The sequence below is a fragment of the Zophobas morio genome, unplaced genomic scaffold (genome assembly GCF_036711695.1).
Source record: "Zophobas morio isolate AGI-343-1 ecotype UQ-CSIRO unplaced genomic scaffold, CSIRO_AGI_Zmor_V1 ptg000002l, whole genome shotgun sequence".
NCBI lineage: Eukaryota > Metazoa > Arthropoda > Insecta > Coleoptera > Tenebrionidae > Zophobas > Zophobas morio.
Window position 1 is genome coordinate 24867981 of NW_026972107.1, and position 17039 is coordinate 24885019.

The following is a 17039-nucleotide window of genomic DNA, read 5'->3' on the forward strand; positions in this document are numbered from 1 at the left end:
GATTCTATAACACATTTCCTTTGGTTGCGTAATTATGTCAATTATAGGATGTGCTTAAGGACAATACCAAAAACACCAGGACACACCCAACTTTCGCTAAGATGCAATAGTTCAGTAGTTCTTGTGCATCAACACCGATATACATATTGAGGAAGAAATGTAGCCAGAGGCTGGGATTTTGCGTTCACTTTTTTTTACATTGACCACTGGTACAAGGAAGAATAATCGAACGATAGAACACATAATAACTTTTTGAAACTTTCTTATTATGAGTTCGCGCATCAAATAAAAAATAAATTGGTTCACTGGGAACCGCCTAATGTATTTTGGAGGAAAAAATTAAATGTCAAGTTAAAGGAGGGTACTGTTACTGCCTGAAGCGTGGGCAAAATCTTTATGTAACAAATTCGCACTTAATTAATTTCCAAGCGGCATTCTATACAATTTAGAACAATAATTAACACATAAATTTTGTAATAGAAGTTGCCGCAAAAGTGTAAGAATTTAATTTAATAGATTTTGCTATTAAAAAAAAAAGACATACAAATTTTCATCAATCTTATTTTGTTGACAGGTGTTGTATTTTTGGTTGCCTATTTTTCAGTGATTTAAACTTATACATATTAACAATCTTCAACTAGACTAGGTACTAAAATTCGGTGCTTGAACATTTTCCATTTTGACATAAATACTACACATTCCTAAAATAATATGTGAATTGGCTCAAATATCCTGCTAAATATTTGTGGTTTACGATTTAATAAATCAAGTATTACAAAAAGTGATTCGCTAAAATAAGCCCCGATTTTATTCTCTGTTACCAAATGTGACAGATTTTTATTGTTGCATTAACCTCGTTAGAGTAATTTAGTTTCTAACTGGTCGTGCTGCATTTAAATTAGGAAAGCAAAAAGAACAACAAATCGTTGGCAAACTTCCGCTACATCGTAAATTGTAATTAAAACATTTCGTATTAATCAATCATTTTTAAACGACATACAAAGGTGTTAAAAATGTTAATGGTTTGTTTGATATTTACTGTTCAACATATCTTATTACATTTGTGTTGGTGCTTTGATATGTTTGTAATCAGCATATCAGAATTATGTTGTTTTGTGATTCCAGTTTTCTACCGCCAACAGTTTCACATTAAATCTATAAAATAGATAGTTTATATTTTGAAGCTGACGTTATGTAAAATATTGTTTCTATTAGAGAAAAGAACAGTGAATTTTCAACACTTTCAACAAACAAATTGATAATTCCAACAGATATTTAGTAGACAACATGTCCAAACTGGGTTTAATTTTAATCGAAGTAGTAAATTGAAACGTATTAAGAGATTAAGCTGATACTACCTATTAGTTAGTTGAATGCCTATTACCTTTTTTTTTTTTTAAGAATGACTTTCATAAATTACTAATTGAGCATGCAAATCGAATTTTAAACAAGATAATTTACAAAATAATAAGCAATATATCTAAATTGGAAATTTAACAAAAATTTGAAACATGTTTTAGTAGGATCTTACTAAATAAATTAATGATAACAATGCAGAGTCATCGGAAATCAGATAAAATTCCTTAATGTTTAAGTAGATCTACAATAACATAAAAATGAACTTTCTTTCTTAGTTTTTGTTAATTTCTTTGTTTATGATGTAAGACAGATCTCGTTAATTATGCAATCTCCATATCTTTCAAATTAGTTCTTTAGTAATATCATTAAACTAATTACGTTAGTATTAATCACATGGAAATAGGCAATGATCATTGCCATACATACCTTTAGCCTTTTAAATTCGACCTAGTAGTTCTAAATAGATAATAATTTTGAACTATCTTTATAAATAAAAAATTGGTCGAAGGTTATTTCGACAGAACTTCCAACTATAGTCCGAAAAATGTCGTTTATTTTTTAAATTATTAAATTTGATTTTGCGATTTTCGTTTTGTGATAACCACGATAAACTAATGGGGTCACTAACACCCCCATAGCCCTTACGCCGCAGGGTTACAAATTCCAAAGAGGACGATCCGCATATTGAATAAATTTAAAGCAGATAACCAACCGAAAGAAATGTGGATATTCTCAATTTCTCAGTACATGCTTAACTTCGTCTGTTTATATTTATACTTCGAAAGAAATTTCAAAGTTAATTGTAAAATATTGATTTTTTTTTCCAACAATTTGGATGTCTATGGTAAAAACTCATCACCGATTCAGAAACCACATTTACAGGAGTATTCTATTTTACAAAATTTAAATAACACTTACTAATATAAATTGTGGAGATGAGGATGACGTCATGCTATTGTTAGCGGGATGAATGACCAAGATTTGGTTAGCGTTTTACGATCTACACGATATTCCTAATATATGTATACAATATCACAATCGATCCAGTAGTTTCGGAGAATATCTGTGTAATAAAAATCCGGACACACGATAGAACGATAGACAAACAGACAGACGGAAACGGGAGACCCATTTTTTCGTACTCTGGGGGTCATGAAACGCCGAGAAAATGTGAAAGTAGCCAGTCGTCCGATGGACTTCCTCTCAGGAAGTAAAAAACAAAAAGAAGTTGCAAAACACATTGAAGAACCATCCTAAGCGTACCAACGAAATGCAAGATAAACATATTAAAATTTTTACTATTTAATAAGATAATACTGATTTTGGCAAATCAAATACTATTCAAGAAAACAGAGGGCGGGTGGGTGGGGCTAGTACTTGCTAAGATAAGACTGATTTTGGTAAATGACAAACCTTCCAAGAAAATAGGGGGCGAGTGGGTGGGGCTACTATTTGGTAAGATAAGAGTGATTTAGGCAAATGACATATCCTCTAAGGAAATAGAGGGTGGGTGGGTAGTACTACTATTTGATAAGATAAGACTGATTTTGGCAGATAACATAGCTCTGTATAAAAATTTCGTAGGAAGTTATTATTGATTTTCAACCATTTTTCCGGAACCGCCGAAAACTTCGAAAATTTCCATTATTTTTTAGAAATTAGCAAAATTTAATATTATAATGTTTAGAATTTTTTAAAACTTGACTTTGGAAAGGAATAGGTTAAGATCTTCATCTTTTTCGAATTACCTTCTCAAAAGCTGCTGCATTCCACAATTTTTACTTAATTTTTAGGCAACTTTTCTAAAAGCTCAATTTTTTTAAATCAAATTTATGAAAATTTTGTGTTTCTTCGAGCACCGTCGAATATTATCTAAAAAGATTTTTCACAGATTTGGATCTCTAGATTTTCTTTTTGGTTTCATTTGTAAGGAAGTTCGTACCACTTGTTCGGAAATTGCCAAATGAAATATAGTAATTTTTTAATGTTTTCGAAATATGAACTTAAACACCAATACCTCGAAAGACTAACTCCGGGATCATTAACGTGTTATATTTTTCGAATTATCTCGTCGAGATCTATATTCCATAATTTTTGGTTGATTTTTATGAAATTTTTTCAAAAATTTTTCAATATGAAGTTTATTGAATTTTTGACTTTTTTCGAGGACCATCGAAACTTATCTAAAAAATCTTTTACTGTTTTCAGTTTCATCACCGAAAATTACTACCGTTTCCCAGATTGTGAAATTCAAAAATTGCTTCTCGTCTTCGCAGATTATTACCTCTGGGGTCCCACAAGGGTCAATTCTCGGGCCTTTGCTCTTTTCAATTTATATAAATAATGTGTCTAATATACTCAAATGTAATTTTAGCCTGTTGATTTAAAAATATTTAAAACTATTAGGTATAGTAACGATATGTTTTCACTGCAAAGTAACTTAGATTCTCTCTCATTGTGGTGTTAGGATAACCTAATGAAATTAAATTATAGCAAATGTCAAGTAATATGTTTTAGACGTAAAATTCTGGCATCAATTCCGGGTTATGCTATTGACAATAATTATTTAAAAGTTGTTTCTTCCGTAAAAGACCTTGGTATCATTTTAGACAGCAAATTTTCCTTTGTCCTGCATTGCGAATATGTTGTTTCAAAAGCTAATAAAGTATTAGGGTGTATCAAGAGATACTGTCATGATTTTAATGATATTCGTACTTCTCTAGTATTATATTCATCATTGGTCCCGTTCAGTTTTGGAATATGGGTATATACTATCCCGATTTTGCAACAAATAGGAATTTCGTGCAATAAATAATATAATAATTTGTACCTATAGGTAAGGTCATTTCGTGCATATCAATAGCGCCGAGTGGGGTCAGGATTTTCGACTTTTTACCTCTGCATTAAAATTAATAAAAAATATCCAAAACGTCTTCTACACATTTTCATGAAACCGTGGGTGTTTTTTCCACCTCTATTTCAAAGTATAATTTTCAGTGTATGTAAAATAATAATTTAACGTATCAAATAATATTTTCTAAAAAATTATAAATATATTAGATTAGGCTCTTAATAATTTCTTCTTTTAGTTATATGATCAATCAGTCGTCTGTTGTTAATGTATTAGGCAAATGATCCAAATGAAAATTATTTTAGAATTTTGATGTGCCTAAATGATATATAAAGATGATTGAAATCTAACCAAAATTTATCTGCTCATCTCACTAACAAAATAATGGCGTCATTTCACAGTTTATAAACAGTTTATAACCTGGGACTACACCTTTGCTCGAGGTAAATACATTTGATTTGTAACTACTACATTCTATAAATTAATACTGCGTCGACACAGAATTATGTAATGGTCCAAAATTAGCCAGTTGAGACAGTTGTGATCTACAGCGTTAGAGATAAATGACGACAAGTTCTTATTATCAAATGCCGTTGATACAATTTTTATAATGGCATTACGCTAATAGGTTAAAAAGCTATACCCTTTTAGTCACTAATTAAAGGATCTAATGTTGCGATTATACATATAACGCTTTATGGCAGTTCCCTGTGCAGAGTCAAGTAAGGAAAAAACTGTCGGGATCTTCTATTGTACTCAAAAATTAATGGCATTTAATAATGAATAAAATATATATACAGTATGTCCCATAAAAAATGGGACATCGTTATGCTACATATTTTCTGTCACACGAGAAATATGACAATAAGGTTAAGGTTGTTTAATTAATTATTAAATTTTCCAGGTAATGGCTTCTTGAAAAGCAATTATTGTTACCCGTATCTACATTTATAAGCATACAACAGTGAGTCAAATCTAACGATGCAACTAATGCACATTCACTGTCAAAATTATTATCAGCTGACTATTAAATAACGTCAGAACGCTGAAAAACACATGCGTGAAATGAATACTATTATTGAAAGAACAGAATTTAATAGTGACTATAAAAAATATGAAAGGTATTAAGGAACTTAATTATAATTTTCTGCCATCGTTTAATTTTAGGGCAAGAAATTTACTAAAATCTGGTAATGACGTGGAATTAACGATACATAAGATTCCATTTCGTTTCTATGGAGACTCTTTTAACATTTTTATATAGAAAAACTCACTGGAAACACGTGCGTAATTGCATATGATACTTCTTATACTTTAACAGTCCATGCATTTATTAATTTTAGCTCATAGGGGTCATGTTATTAATGGATCGTGTCAATTATTGAAAAAACATAAAGATATCACTTACACGGGTGAAGACACAAGGTGTTTAATATTTTAACGTTCAAACTACTACACTGAAAGAAAAAATTAAACCAAATTTAAATGTAATTCGCGACGATAAGCCAATACACGAGCGGTATCCCACTTTTTACGAGACATCCTGTATAACATAATGGGACACTTGAATATTAAATACAGTCCTTGAAGATCTAGAAGTGATCCGTCGTCTTCGTGTTACCTCTACCAAATTGAACTAAATTGTACTAATTGATCAAAAGTTTGAATAAAAGGCTTAAATATTTCCTAAAAAAAAAATTGCTTATGATAAAAAACAACTAACATTTCGCGTTATACATTAACGAAAGAACCGTTTATCACAATAAAAAAAGTCTAACTGTTAGTCACAATTGCCTACTTACATAAAAAATTGGTCGATGGTTATTTCGGCAAAACCTCCTTCGCCCCTAAAGTACAGTCGAACACAAACAGTTTTGAAAAATTATGAAATTTAACTTTGAGAATTTTATTTTTTTAGATGACCCCTACGAGCTAAAATGAATAAATGTGTGAATTGTTAAAGTGGAGGTAAAGAAGTATCGTATGCATATTTCCAGTGAGTTTTTCTCTATAAAAATTTTTGATAACGTCATCAATATTTTAACAAGGACACGTGTGGTCACCTACACGTTACTCCTGCTATACATACAAAATTTCAGAAAAATAGGTCGGGTAGCTTTAGAGATTACCTGTCTAACAAAAATCTATACAGTAGGACAGACGGCAGACGGCAGACGAAGGACAGCAAACTGACATGGAAATGAGAAACCCATTTTTTTGTACTCTATGAACTTAATTAGAATACTTCCTTAGCTTACGCATTTTTTTTAAGTTAAAATAAAGATATGTCTAGATTATTAAAGTAAAAAGTGCAGATGAAGACTAATTAATTAATTAATTAAGCCACAAATTCGATGTGTAACTATTATTGTGAGAATTTTATTATTATTTAATATAGTCGACCTCGACGTTACTGTATCTATCATTGTCGGGGTGAACCATTCTTAATCTGATCAATAAAAAAAAATCTACCCGTGGGTCGAACTTTATATTTATTATATAGCTGAAGTACAAGAAAAACTAAACAATAAAGATAAATTAATAATAATAACCAAAGATAAAATGGATATTTTATAAAATTTAAATATATACATATACTTTAGTGCGCAAAATGTTGAGCTGACGTGATTAAATTTTGCTGAGAAAGATTAGACAAATTTTATTTAGCGTTTGCAATCTACATGATATTCTTCATATACATACAAAATTTGGCAACAATCGGTTTGGTAGTTTCGGATATTATCTGTTCAATAAAAATCAACCAAAACGACAGACAGACCGACAAAAACGGGGGCCTATTCTTTCATACACTAACAAAAGGGCAATAGAATGTCGAGAAAACATGAAAGCAGACATTCGCCGGATGGATCCTATTAACTCACGCTCTGGAAGTATAAAACAGAGTTCCTTCCATAAACCACGGTTTCAGTACTTTAAAACAAGCATCCTTAACTACACAATCAAAATATTAACCCTAACCATCGACAACTTTGTGTGTAAGGAATATAAGGAATTTATAAGATTCCAGTCCTCACTTGAAGAAAATAAATAAGGAATAGTACTCAAATTTCTCGTTAAAATTATTCCACTTATGCCTGCAGAAACTAAAAGTGAAAACAAGCAGTGCAGCTGACACAAAGCTCCCAAATATTTTCTTTCAATTTCGTATTAAACCAAAAAAAAACTATAAAACATGCATCCGACTTTCCAATGTTCTTTTACATCTCCATACAATATCAGCAGGACACCGACGCACTTTTACATATTGTATAACACAATTTATATACCAGAATAAAATTTATGGTGACATATAACAAGTACCCTTGTTGAATTATTGTCGAATATTGGAAATTCTTATTAAACGTGCGATTATCGCTGATTGCACGGCTTCCACTTTATAATTCCGGTATATCAAAACATGTAATTATTGTTCACGTCTGTTACCTTATGCAAATTTCACGCAAATAGACTGCCGCGCCGCTATTATTTGGTTTACAAATACACCTCATTATTCAGAATATTAGTGCAACCGCTTTGAGCCTCAAATGTGAACCAAAAATTGCAACGACCGTGTTATTATTCCACAAAATGAATGTGAAAACCGAAACGTTTATTCTTATATAGCAAAGACTTATAGCAAAGCCGTCACGCATGGTAGGTTTTGCCATTCGTGCCCGTACCATTAACGCAAAACAAAAATTTCCAAGACCCATTAAAATCAGGCCAGCTGCCAGACTACCCAGTTAGGTAATTTTGCTCTACTCCGGATTCCATTTGAATAACGTACGACTTTCTCGACATCCTTTGTCGATTGTGGACGTTTGACGTTTGGTTTGGTCATTTCAAAATTTTATTCTCGGTCAGTTTATCTGCACAGAACCCAAGTTTATCGAACCGTAGTGTTTCGCATTTCCTGCTGTAAGCAGGAGTTTATCGGACAGTTAAAAATAAGAGCGATCGGAGGCTTAATCACACTGCATTGATTTTACCTTCGAGCATATTCTGTGCAATACTTTGAATATTTTTTCTTACGCAACCATTATTATTTCAGAACTGGGGCACTTACAACGTACAATGGAAGCGGAAGTTACAGTTTTACAAAAAATAACAAGGCACGACATGTTCTTTGCGACAATTAAGCAACTGGACGTGCTCGAGTGTGGTTTTCACATAATTAGAAATTACGAGCAATTCTTAATTAAGCGTTTTTTCTGAAAAAATTTCCGGACGCTACCGTTACAGAAAATATGATAAGGAAACCCAGATTTCTTCGCGGTACTTTCTATTGAAAATGTGCATATCACTTGATCAATTAACCAACAAAAATGATTTACGTTCAGAGCAGCAGTACGCAGATGGCAACATTCTATCGAAACCATAACTGTGGGAACTATTTTCATTAATCTTATTTTCCGTGATTATCATAATTGCCTCTCTTAAGGATTGCATTGCGGACTTAGTTTACGTAAAACTGCCTCTATCACTGCACCACTTTCTTTGCTTCAATTAACACTTTAATTATCGCAAATTGTTGGTCAGTGCCGAAGCACCGCTAAGGAAGAGGCGTGTGTGAGACTTCCTAAACGATCATAATTTACAATCTGAACGGGTTAGTACCGGTGGAGTCCTCTATGGAGTCGAGACGAAACTCGTTCTTTTCCTGGTTAACATACATTCATTAGAGCAATCGCGAGAGATCTCGGTTAAAAAACTTGGATCAATTATTTGCGCTAATATTTTTTAAAAGTTTCCTTCCAATTCGCTCATCAGATAACAATGCAATTAAACTTAACAGACGGGCACGTTTCCTCACTTTAGACTAATTACGACCAAATTGATTATGAAAGTATGCCAAAATTAGGGTGAGAGACCTCTTTCATTGCCCGCCACTAATTTTTTGGTTTAATTGCTAATTATTGATTTCGTACTGTTTTACGTCTTTGTTAGAGAATGATGAAAGTATCCGATTCTTTGTTCGATAATTGCACTGTCGATATAGTTCGTGTATCCTAAGTGGCCGCTATTGTATGATGACTTTCAAATTTCCATTCATAATTTATTGTTTTTTTCTTTGTTGTCGGAAACTTCGGATATGTGAAAAAATCTTTGTGGTTTTTACTTTATGAGATGCTTTACGCAATAGCTTTAAGTTACTCTAATATTTTGTAAAGTAAAACCGAATATAAGAAAGCACAGTTCGTGAATAATCATGCAAAACTGGTAACCTTAGGTCCTTGTCCTATTTCTAAAGCGCTAATTAAATAGCCGAATGAGGTATTGTAATATTTTTTACATACGAATGGGATCAAAGCTCTGGGAATAAAATCGTGAATCGAAGAGCAACCTTCTGATTTAATTATTAGGATAAAATTAACTTACGTAAGATTTGTTTATTAAATTATACTTAATTAAAATTAATAATACAAGTCTACATGAACTCAATTTCAAATTCATTGTTACGTTTCGAGAATAATGGCAAATTTCTCAAAAATTACATAGGAAGTCTGTTTTTATTAAGTGTTATTTTTAAATTGTTCGGAATGTTGCATGCCGGTGTAGGTCCACGTTTAATCTCTTTAGCGATTCTTCTGAATGATTTTCTTATGGTTTATGAGCAATTTGTGAAGCATGCGTCTGTTATTAAATAGTTCGCTGCTTCTGCGGCACTTAACCAAGAGTATTATGGCATTGCATGCTCAGCGATGCGTCCAGAGTTGTGAATGTATGGGTAGTATGGGTATATCGTCGCAGATTCACCCAGTGAAAGTACGTCTCGTTGTGGGTACATTGGGGAGGAACCCTTTCCACTCGTATCCATATATAAAGCCACCTCTCTAAGGGTAAGGCATCACTTGTCAGTTTCTTCTTCTACACACAACATGAAGCCTCTTGTGGTAAGTTCGCGGTACTCGCCAAAAACCGCTAATAACAATCCCTAAAAAACAGGTAGCTTCATTGCTCTTAGCAGTCGCCAGCATTGCCCAATGCGGTGAGGCTAAAGTGGATGAAAAGAAAACTGAGAAGCGTGGCATCTTCAGCAGCAGCATCGGCAGCGGTTTCGGGGGTGGCCACGGAGGTGGCATCAGCGGCGGTAGCATCGGGGGCGGCAGCTTAGGAGGACATGGAGGCGGACTCGGCGGCGGGCTCGGCGGTGGCTACAGCGGTGGCTACAGCGGTGGCTACAGCGGCGGCTACAGCGGAGGCTCCGGCGGAGGCTACGGCGGAGGACTCGGTGGAGGACTCGGCGGCGGCCTCGGAGGTGGATTTGGCGGCGGCCTTGGCGGCGGCTTCGGCGGCGGCTTAGGAGGTGGATTCGGAGGCGGAGCCGGAGGCGGCGGTGGCGGCGGTGGTGCTACCGTCAGCACTGTCACACAAACCGTCGGAGTTCCGGTTGCTCAACCCGTCCCCGTTACTGTCACCCGCCCTGTACCAGTCCCAGTGCCACAACCCGTTCCCGTGGAAGTACCTCGCCCCGTTCCCGTTCAAGTGCCCGTTGCCAGACCCGTCGTCGTTCCCAGACCAGTTCCCGTTACTGTAACTCGCCCAGTTCCTGTCACTATCCCAGTACGCGTACCAGTACCAGTGCCCCAGGCTGTTCCCGTCGAAGTTCCTCAACCAGTTCCTGTCACCGTTGCTCAACCTGTACCAGTTAGAGTACCTCAAACCATCGTAGTACCTGTTCCCGTCGCTGTCGGAGGAGGCGGCGGTGGCGCCGGTGGTGGAGCCGGTGGCTTCGGAGGTGGAATCGGAGGTGGTTTCGGAGGCGGAATCGGCGGCGGCATCGGAGGTGGATACGGCGGCGGCATCGGAGGTGGATACGGCGGCGGTATCGGAGGTGGATTAGGAGGTGGTCATGGTGGTTCCATCAGCCTTGGAAGCAGCTACGGTGGCGGATATGGAGGTGGATTAGGAGGTGGTCATGGTGGTTCCATCAGCCTTGGAAGCAGCTACGGTGGCGGATATGGAGGTGGATTAGGAGGTGGTCATGGTGGTTCCATCAGCCTTGGAAGCAGCTACGGCGGCGGATATGGAGGCGGATTGGGAGGTGGCCATGGCAGTTCCATCAGCCTTGGAAGCGGCGGATATGGAGGTGGACTTGGAGGTGGCCATTCGATCTCTTTGGGATCTGGAAGTTTAGGAGGTGGATCTTCGGGAGGACATGGTGGTGCCACAAGCTATTCCAGTATTTCTATTGGAGGAGGCAAATACTAAGCAAAGACTTAAACTCACCTCATTTCATCATCTTTCAAATTTCATGTCGAATCATCTTATTGTGATACCATAAGTATTTTTGTTGTTTTTGATGGTATTGCCATCTGTGTATATATTTTACGTGCACTTACAATAAAGTTCTATTTTACTACAACTGTCTTACGTCAATAAACTAAATCACATTGTGATTAAAAAGATGGATAATAATGTGAATAAAATAGTTGCTGTAAAAATTAACCCAAGTATTATAACTTATTTTTAAGAGTACCTATAGCACAAAACTGTTTAACTTGCATTACCCATATTAGAAGTGGGTAATTAAGTGTCGATAAAAAGTTATTAACAAAATTTCCAATTCTGCAAAAAAAATTCTGAGGCAGACAGTAATCTAATATCAAAAGACGAAGAAATACTCTCGCATTTAACTTTTAATTAAACGTTTTTGTCATAACACATATTCGTAAAATTTTGAAATTAACTATCGTTACTCTCGATTGAACGTTACTGTACTTGTTTTATAAATTTCGAACGGTTAACAAATAGTCTGAGCAAATACACAAATTAGTGTTATTCCATGTTTACAGTTCTAAAAAATTGACAATATTATTACAGATTTTTTTTAGAATTGATCGTATATTCTTTCTTAAATAGGTAACTAAAAAAATTGCAAGAATGTTCTCAAGTACTGTCAGAAAAACTGAATACTGTTAAACTAATTAAACAATACTTACATACCAAGACATTTTTTAACTCTGAACATTATGAAAGTAAGTATTGGCTGAATCCCTGTGTTCTATTTTAAAAAACACACATCATGCCTTGGAAGTATGCGACCAATGTTTCGTCCAAAATTCTTACTTGATTTTGTAGGACAAGAAATTCCAAAGTAGTTAGAACGAAGTTAGTGAAAACATTGTTTTTTTTGCGTAGCATAAGATATTTAACTTCTTTTTACTTCCTGACCGTAAGCTAGGGAATGACCTCTAGAGTGCGAAACAAGTAGTTTCCGTCTGTCTGTCTATCTGTATGTCTGTCTGTCTGTCTGGCGTCTGTATTCATTTGTATTAGACATACAAACTACTACTGAATCGATTGTTGTCAAATTTTGTATGTACGTATATTGGGAATATCATGCAGATGGTTAACCGCTAAACCGCTAACCAAATTTAGTTAACCATCGTCACCAAAAATTTGATGACGTCATTTCAAAGAATTCTCTTTGAGTTCCGATTTGAGTTTTTTCCCTAAAAGACCAAATGTTCACAAAAAAATAACAGTAAAATAGAATGTCACAACTAACTCATTATATAAGCGGCATGCGGACCAGAAGTTGCAAGTTCTATCTACATATGTATGTTTACGACTTCATAATAATTTTTTTGTTAATCAAATTAAGAACGAGTCACCCCATTTTCTCGAAAAGGTGAGAATGCGCAAGTCTGTATTTAATAAGAATTATACTAATAATAATATCCAGAACATTCTGTTCGACTGTTGCTTAGTTAATAACTTTAGTTCTGTTTTGAGGTGACAAACTCAGTCAAATCAAATAAATTTCTACGTGAGGCATACTTCCCACATATAAACAAACACTTCAAGCTAAAACTTATTATTGGTGAAAGGCCATTTTTCCCGTTGGTTATCTGTTTTAAATATACTTATGTTGTCCGTACTTGTGCAATTTGCGCAATCCCTTGCAATTTGCGTCCCTACGGCACAAGGGCTCCGGGGATGTTATTTATGCCGAGGGTTTTTACTGTATAAAGTTTATCACTAAACAAAAAATAATAAAACTGTTGTCCTTCTTCTAATTTTATAGGTAATGCATATGAACCTAATAAGCACAAGGTTCTTTTTTTAATTTTATTAGAAATAAATTATCAAATTTCTAGGCATATGTATGTGATTCTGTGTGTAATGTAAAATTATTAGTGAGTCTAAAGACAAAAAAGTTAATAATGTTTCAAAATATTATTTTGAAAAGTTTTACAACCAAAGAAAAAATTGGTCGAAGATTATTTCAACAGAACTTTCCTCGCCCATAAACTTCAGTACAATGAATCTAGCTTTTTTGTTGCTTCGACTTCCCCTCATTAAATAAAACACTGCATTTTATTTCGATTTTCGATATTTTAATTCACATTTGGTTAATTATAATTTGTCTAGGTTTAGGGGAAGCAAAATTTCTCTAGGGAAGGCTCATTATCCCCTGGGTTAGAGGGATAAAATAAATTTAGTATAAAATTAATCATTCTCTAATTTTTTATTGCTCAAATTAAGGACGAGTCACCTCATTTTCCCGACAATTAAGAATACGCACGTCTCTATTTAATAGTGACAAAGTAAGAATTATAATAATAATATTCAGAACATTTTGTGCGATTGTATAGTTTAATTAATAATTTTAATCATCTGTTTTGAGGCGACAAACTAATTCAAATTGAACTAAATTGTACGTGACATTCTTCCGATGTACAAACCGATGTACAATGTGCAAAATTTGACAGCAATTGATTCAGTAGTTTCGGAGATCTGTATAATAAAAATCCGCACAGACGGCAGACAAACAGACAAACAGAGAGAGGGAGAGAGCGCAAAACGGACAGCCAGACAGAAACGGGAGACCAATTTCTTCATACTCTAGAGGTCATTAAAGGTCGAGGAAACATAAGAGGAGGGAGTCGGTCAATGAACTCGATTCCAATACTTCCTTAGTTTACGCACGGGAAGTAAAAATAATTTTATATGAAAATCTCTATGAAATCTAAATCCCTTGCTGGCAGCTACCTAAACCATCAACCTGATAAAATCATAATACCTACGAATAAATAACTTCTAAAATGAATAAGCAACAACTTTACTAGTTTTAATCATCTTTAGGATGTTACTCGCCTTACAATAATCATGAAATTGTTTGGATTCAACAGCTATCTTCTAAATTCTTAAATGACCCCATATATGTATACTTGTGTCGTCTGCAAAGCCTACTATTTCACTATTTAACAGAATAAATAAAATAGTGACCCTTGAAGAACCTATACTTTTATAGATCTGTTTCTTGATGTACAGCTTCCATTAGTTACGGTTTATGGGCGATTTTTAAGATATGACCAAGAATAATCCAAGAATGCGCGACTCCTCTTACTCCCATTCCCCAAATTTTCTCTAATAGCAGAATATGATCAACCGGATCAAACGCACCATTTAAATCAAACATAAGTGTGTAACAATCACATTCCTCCCATAAAGTGTGTCATAAAAAAAATCACAGGAAGTCCAGTAGGTACAGGTCGTTTTATTTTTCGTGAATCCATTTTAATGACATATTTCATAAAAAAAACTGCTTTTCGAAAAATGTCAATCTTCCTAAAAAAGCTGCCTCTAGAATTTTACCAATCTAACTTAGTATACATACGTTTTAGTCTATAATCTGATTGATTGTATTTAGAACCCATTATTTTGGTGTATCCCAAGAACATTTCAAGCTGTTGGGAAAAACTCCTTTCTCAAACTTCACTTATGAAGAGACATAACAGTTCAGCCAAAACAGTAGCTACGCGGCCAACAATATTATCAGTTGCAGGAATGGACTTTTTTTGTGGTCTTTAAGATTAATGATGTTATCTCAGTAGGTGTAGAGGGCTGTAAGAAAGTTGTTTTTTTTTCACTATTCAGACCATTCACTACAGTACCTCTAACTACTATAAACATGTAAAAAAAATCTGAGAAACATTCCCATATTTCTTTAGCGTCATTATACAATATACTCTTGAGTCGCTGTCAACTATCTTCGTTTTTTATTCTCTACAGTCATTTACTATTGGTCAACTTTCTTTCATTTTATTGTCTACACCCAATATCGTCATCTACATTAATTGAATACTGCGAAATTAGTTGCCTATAAGTGGATGCTAAGAACCTGTTGTGATAATAATCATGATTTATTTACTTATCTATAGCTGACATTTTACAAAGTAATTTATGGATATCTTTTATATATCGGGGTAAATTAAAATTTCTCTTCTTAATAATCTCAATTCTAGTGACAGGAAATGCTAAGTCATATTAATACCAGACAGTTTGTTAAAATAAATCAATGTTATCCCAAAAATGATTCCCAGTATTTCCCAACCTACAGTGTACATAAACACCCATAAAATAGCCTAACATTACTTGGACTTATAATTGTCCTACTAGAGACATAATAAGGTTCAGACAAAACAGTATTATCAACTAATGTATTCGCAACATCGAGTCAGAAAAAATATTGTTAGTACAGATCTGACAATTTTAGATATCAGAGCTGGAAGAGGTCTACAAAAATCTGCTAATACTTGTCATTATATTATTATTTGTTAACATCTCCACTTATTATATCTGAAATAATTGAATATAAATGAAATAATTCATCAAATTGGCAAAAATATTAGATATATTAGTTCTAAGAAAAATATAAAATCAACAATATTTTTTGTTTTTGTAACCAGTCATAAAAAGTAAAACTATTTCATTCAAATACATAGTAAGACCTTACTTCACAACATATTTATTTTTAACAAATTATTATTGCTTACTTAATGTTTTTTTCAGATGTTGTCATCAGTTGTTTGGAAAAAAGACAAAAATAAAATTTTGTCACTGTTCTGAAATCACCGTTGCAATATGATTTAGTGTGATATCAAAAATATATACAAATCCAGTAGCAGTAACTCCTTTATTCGGACATAAAGAGGAAAAAATAAATGTAATATCTTGCATAAACTGAATCATTAGATGGAAGTATGTGATGAATATGTGTAATTTTATATTTTAATTATAATTTTTAGAAATTTTGTATTACTTTAGTTTGTGTTTGTTTGTCATTAATAAACATGAAACCAGTTTTACTATTAATAAGAAAAATCAAACCCTGTGCTAGAGAGTACGCACTAAATTTATAAATTGTGTACCTAACTAATTTTTCTTTTTACTTTTTAAGAAATTATTTATACCATCTTCTGAAAAACTATTAGTTCCTGCTATTAATTTAATTTTGTTTCATATGTTTTCAAAGCTATTTTCAGAGAACAGTACTGTCAATATAATCTGTGTAAGATTGACTAACATTACGCAAATATATGACTCCACAGATGTGATGGGCTTTAAGGAATCTTAGTACACCTACAATTTCACAATAATCAGTCCAGAAGTTTCCGAAATTATTTGTGTAATAAATTCGTTCACGGACAAGCAGAAACGGGAAATCGACATTTTCGTATTCTAAAACATTGAGAAAACATGCATTAAACATTGGTTAAAATAACTACTTCTCCAGTTCTTGCTCTTTGCTCTGAAAGATTAATAAATACATTGTGTTTACATCCTCAAAACTGCACGGGATAAAAAAATCTCCAGTAATTTATAATGTTAAATTAAGTATCTGCCGTTTTTGTAGTAAGTACCTTATTTTCTTTTTTATTCGTCACTGCTAAAGCTAAAAAATCTCTACTATTTGGCAGTTGACGAATGTCCAACCCTGACTAATAGTCCGTACTCAAACCATAAATCATGTCTAGAACATTATCAACAATAAAATTTCGTATCATATTTACATTAAATTTGGGACACCGTGAATATA

The 17039-nt window shown here is 33.9% G+C and overlaps 1 protein-coding gene across 1 annotated transcript; it reads left to right on the forward strand.

Moving 5' to 3' along the window:
• The first annotated feature begins 9998 nt into the window (after positions 1-9998).
• Positions 9999-11576, forward strand: LOC135131328 (uncharacterized). The gene is made up of 2 exons (XM_064059005.1): positions 9999-10104; positions 10157-11576. Exons 1-2 carry the CDS (start codon positions 10090-10092, stop codon positions 11420-11422), a joined length of 1281 nt encoding a protein of 426 aa, XP_063915075.1. The 5' UTR covers positions 9999-10089; the 3' UTR covers positions 11423-11576.
• Positions 11577-17039: the final 5463 nt, after the last annotated feature.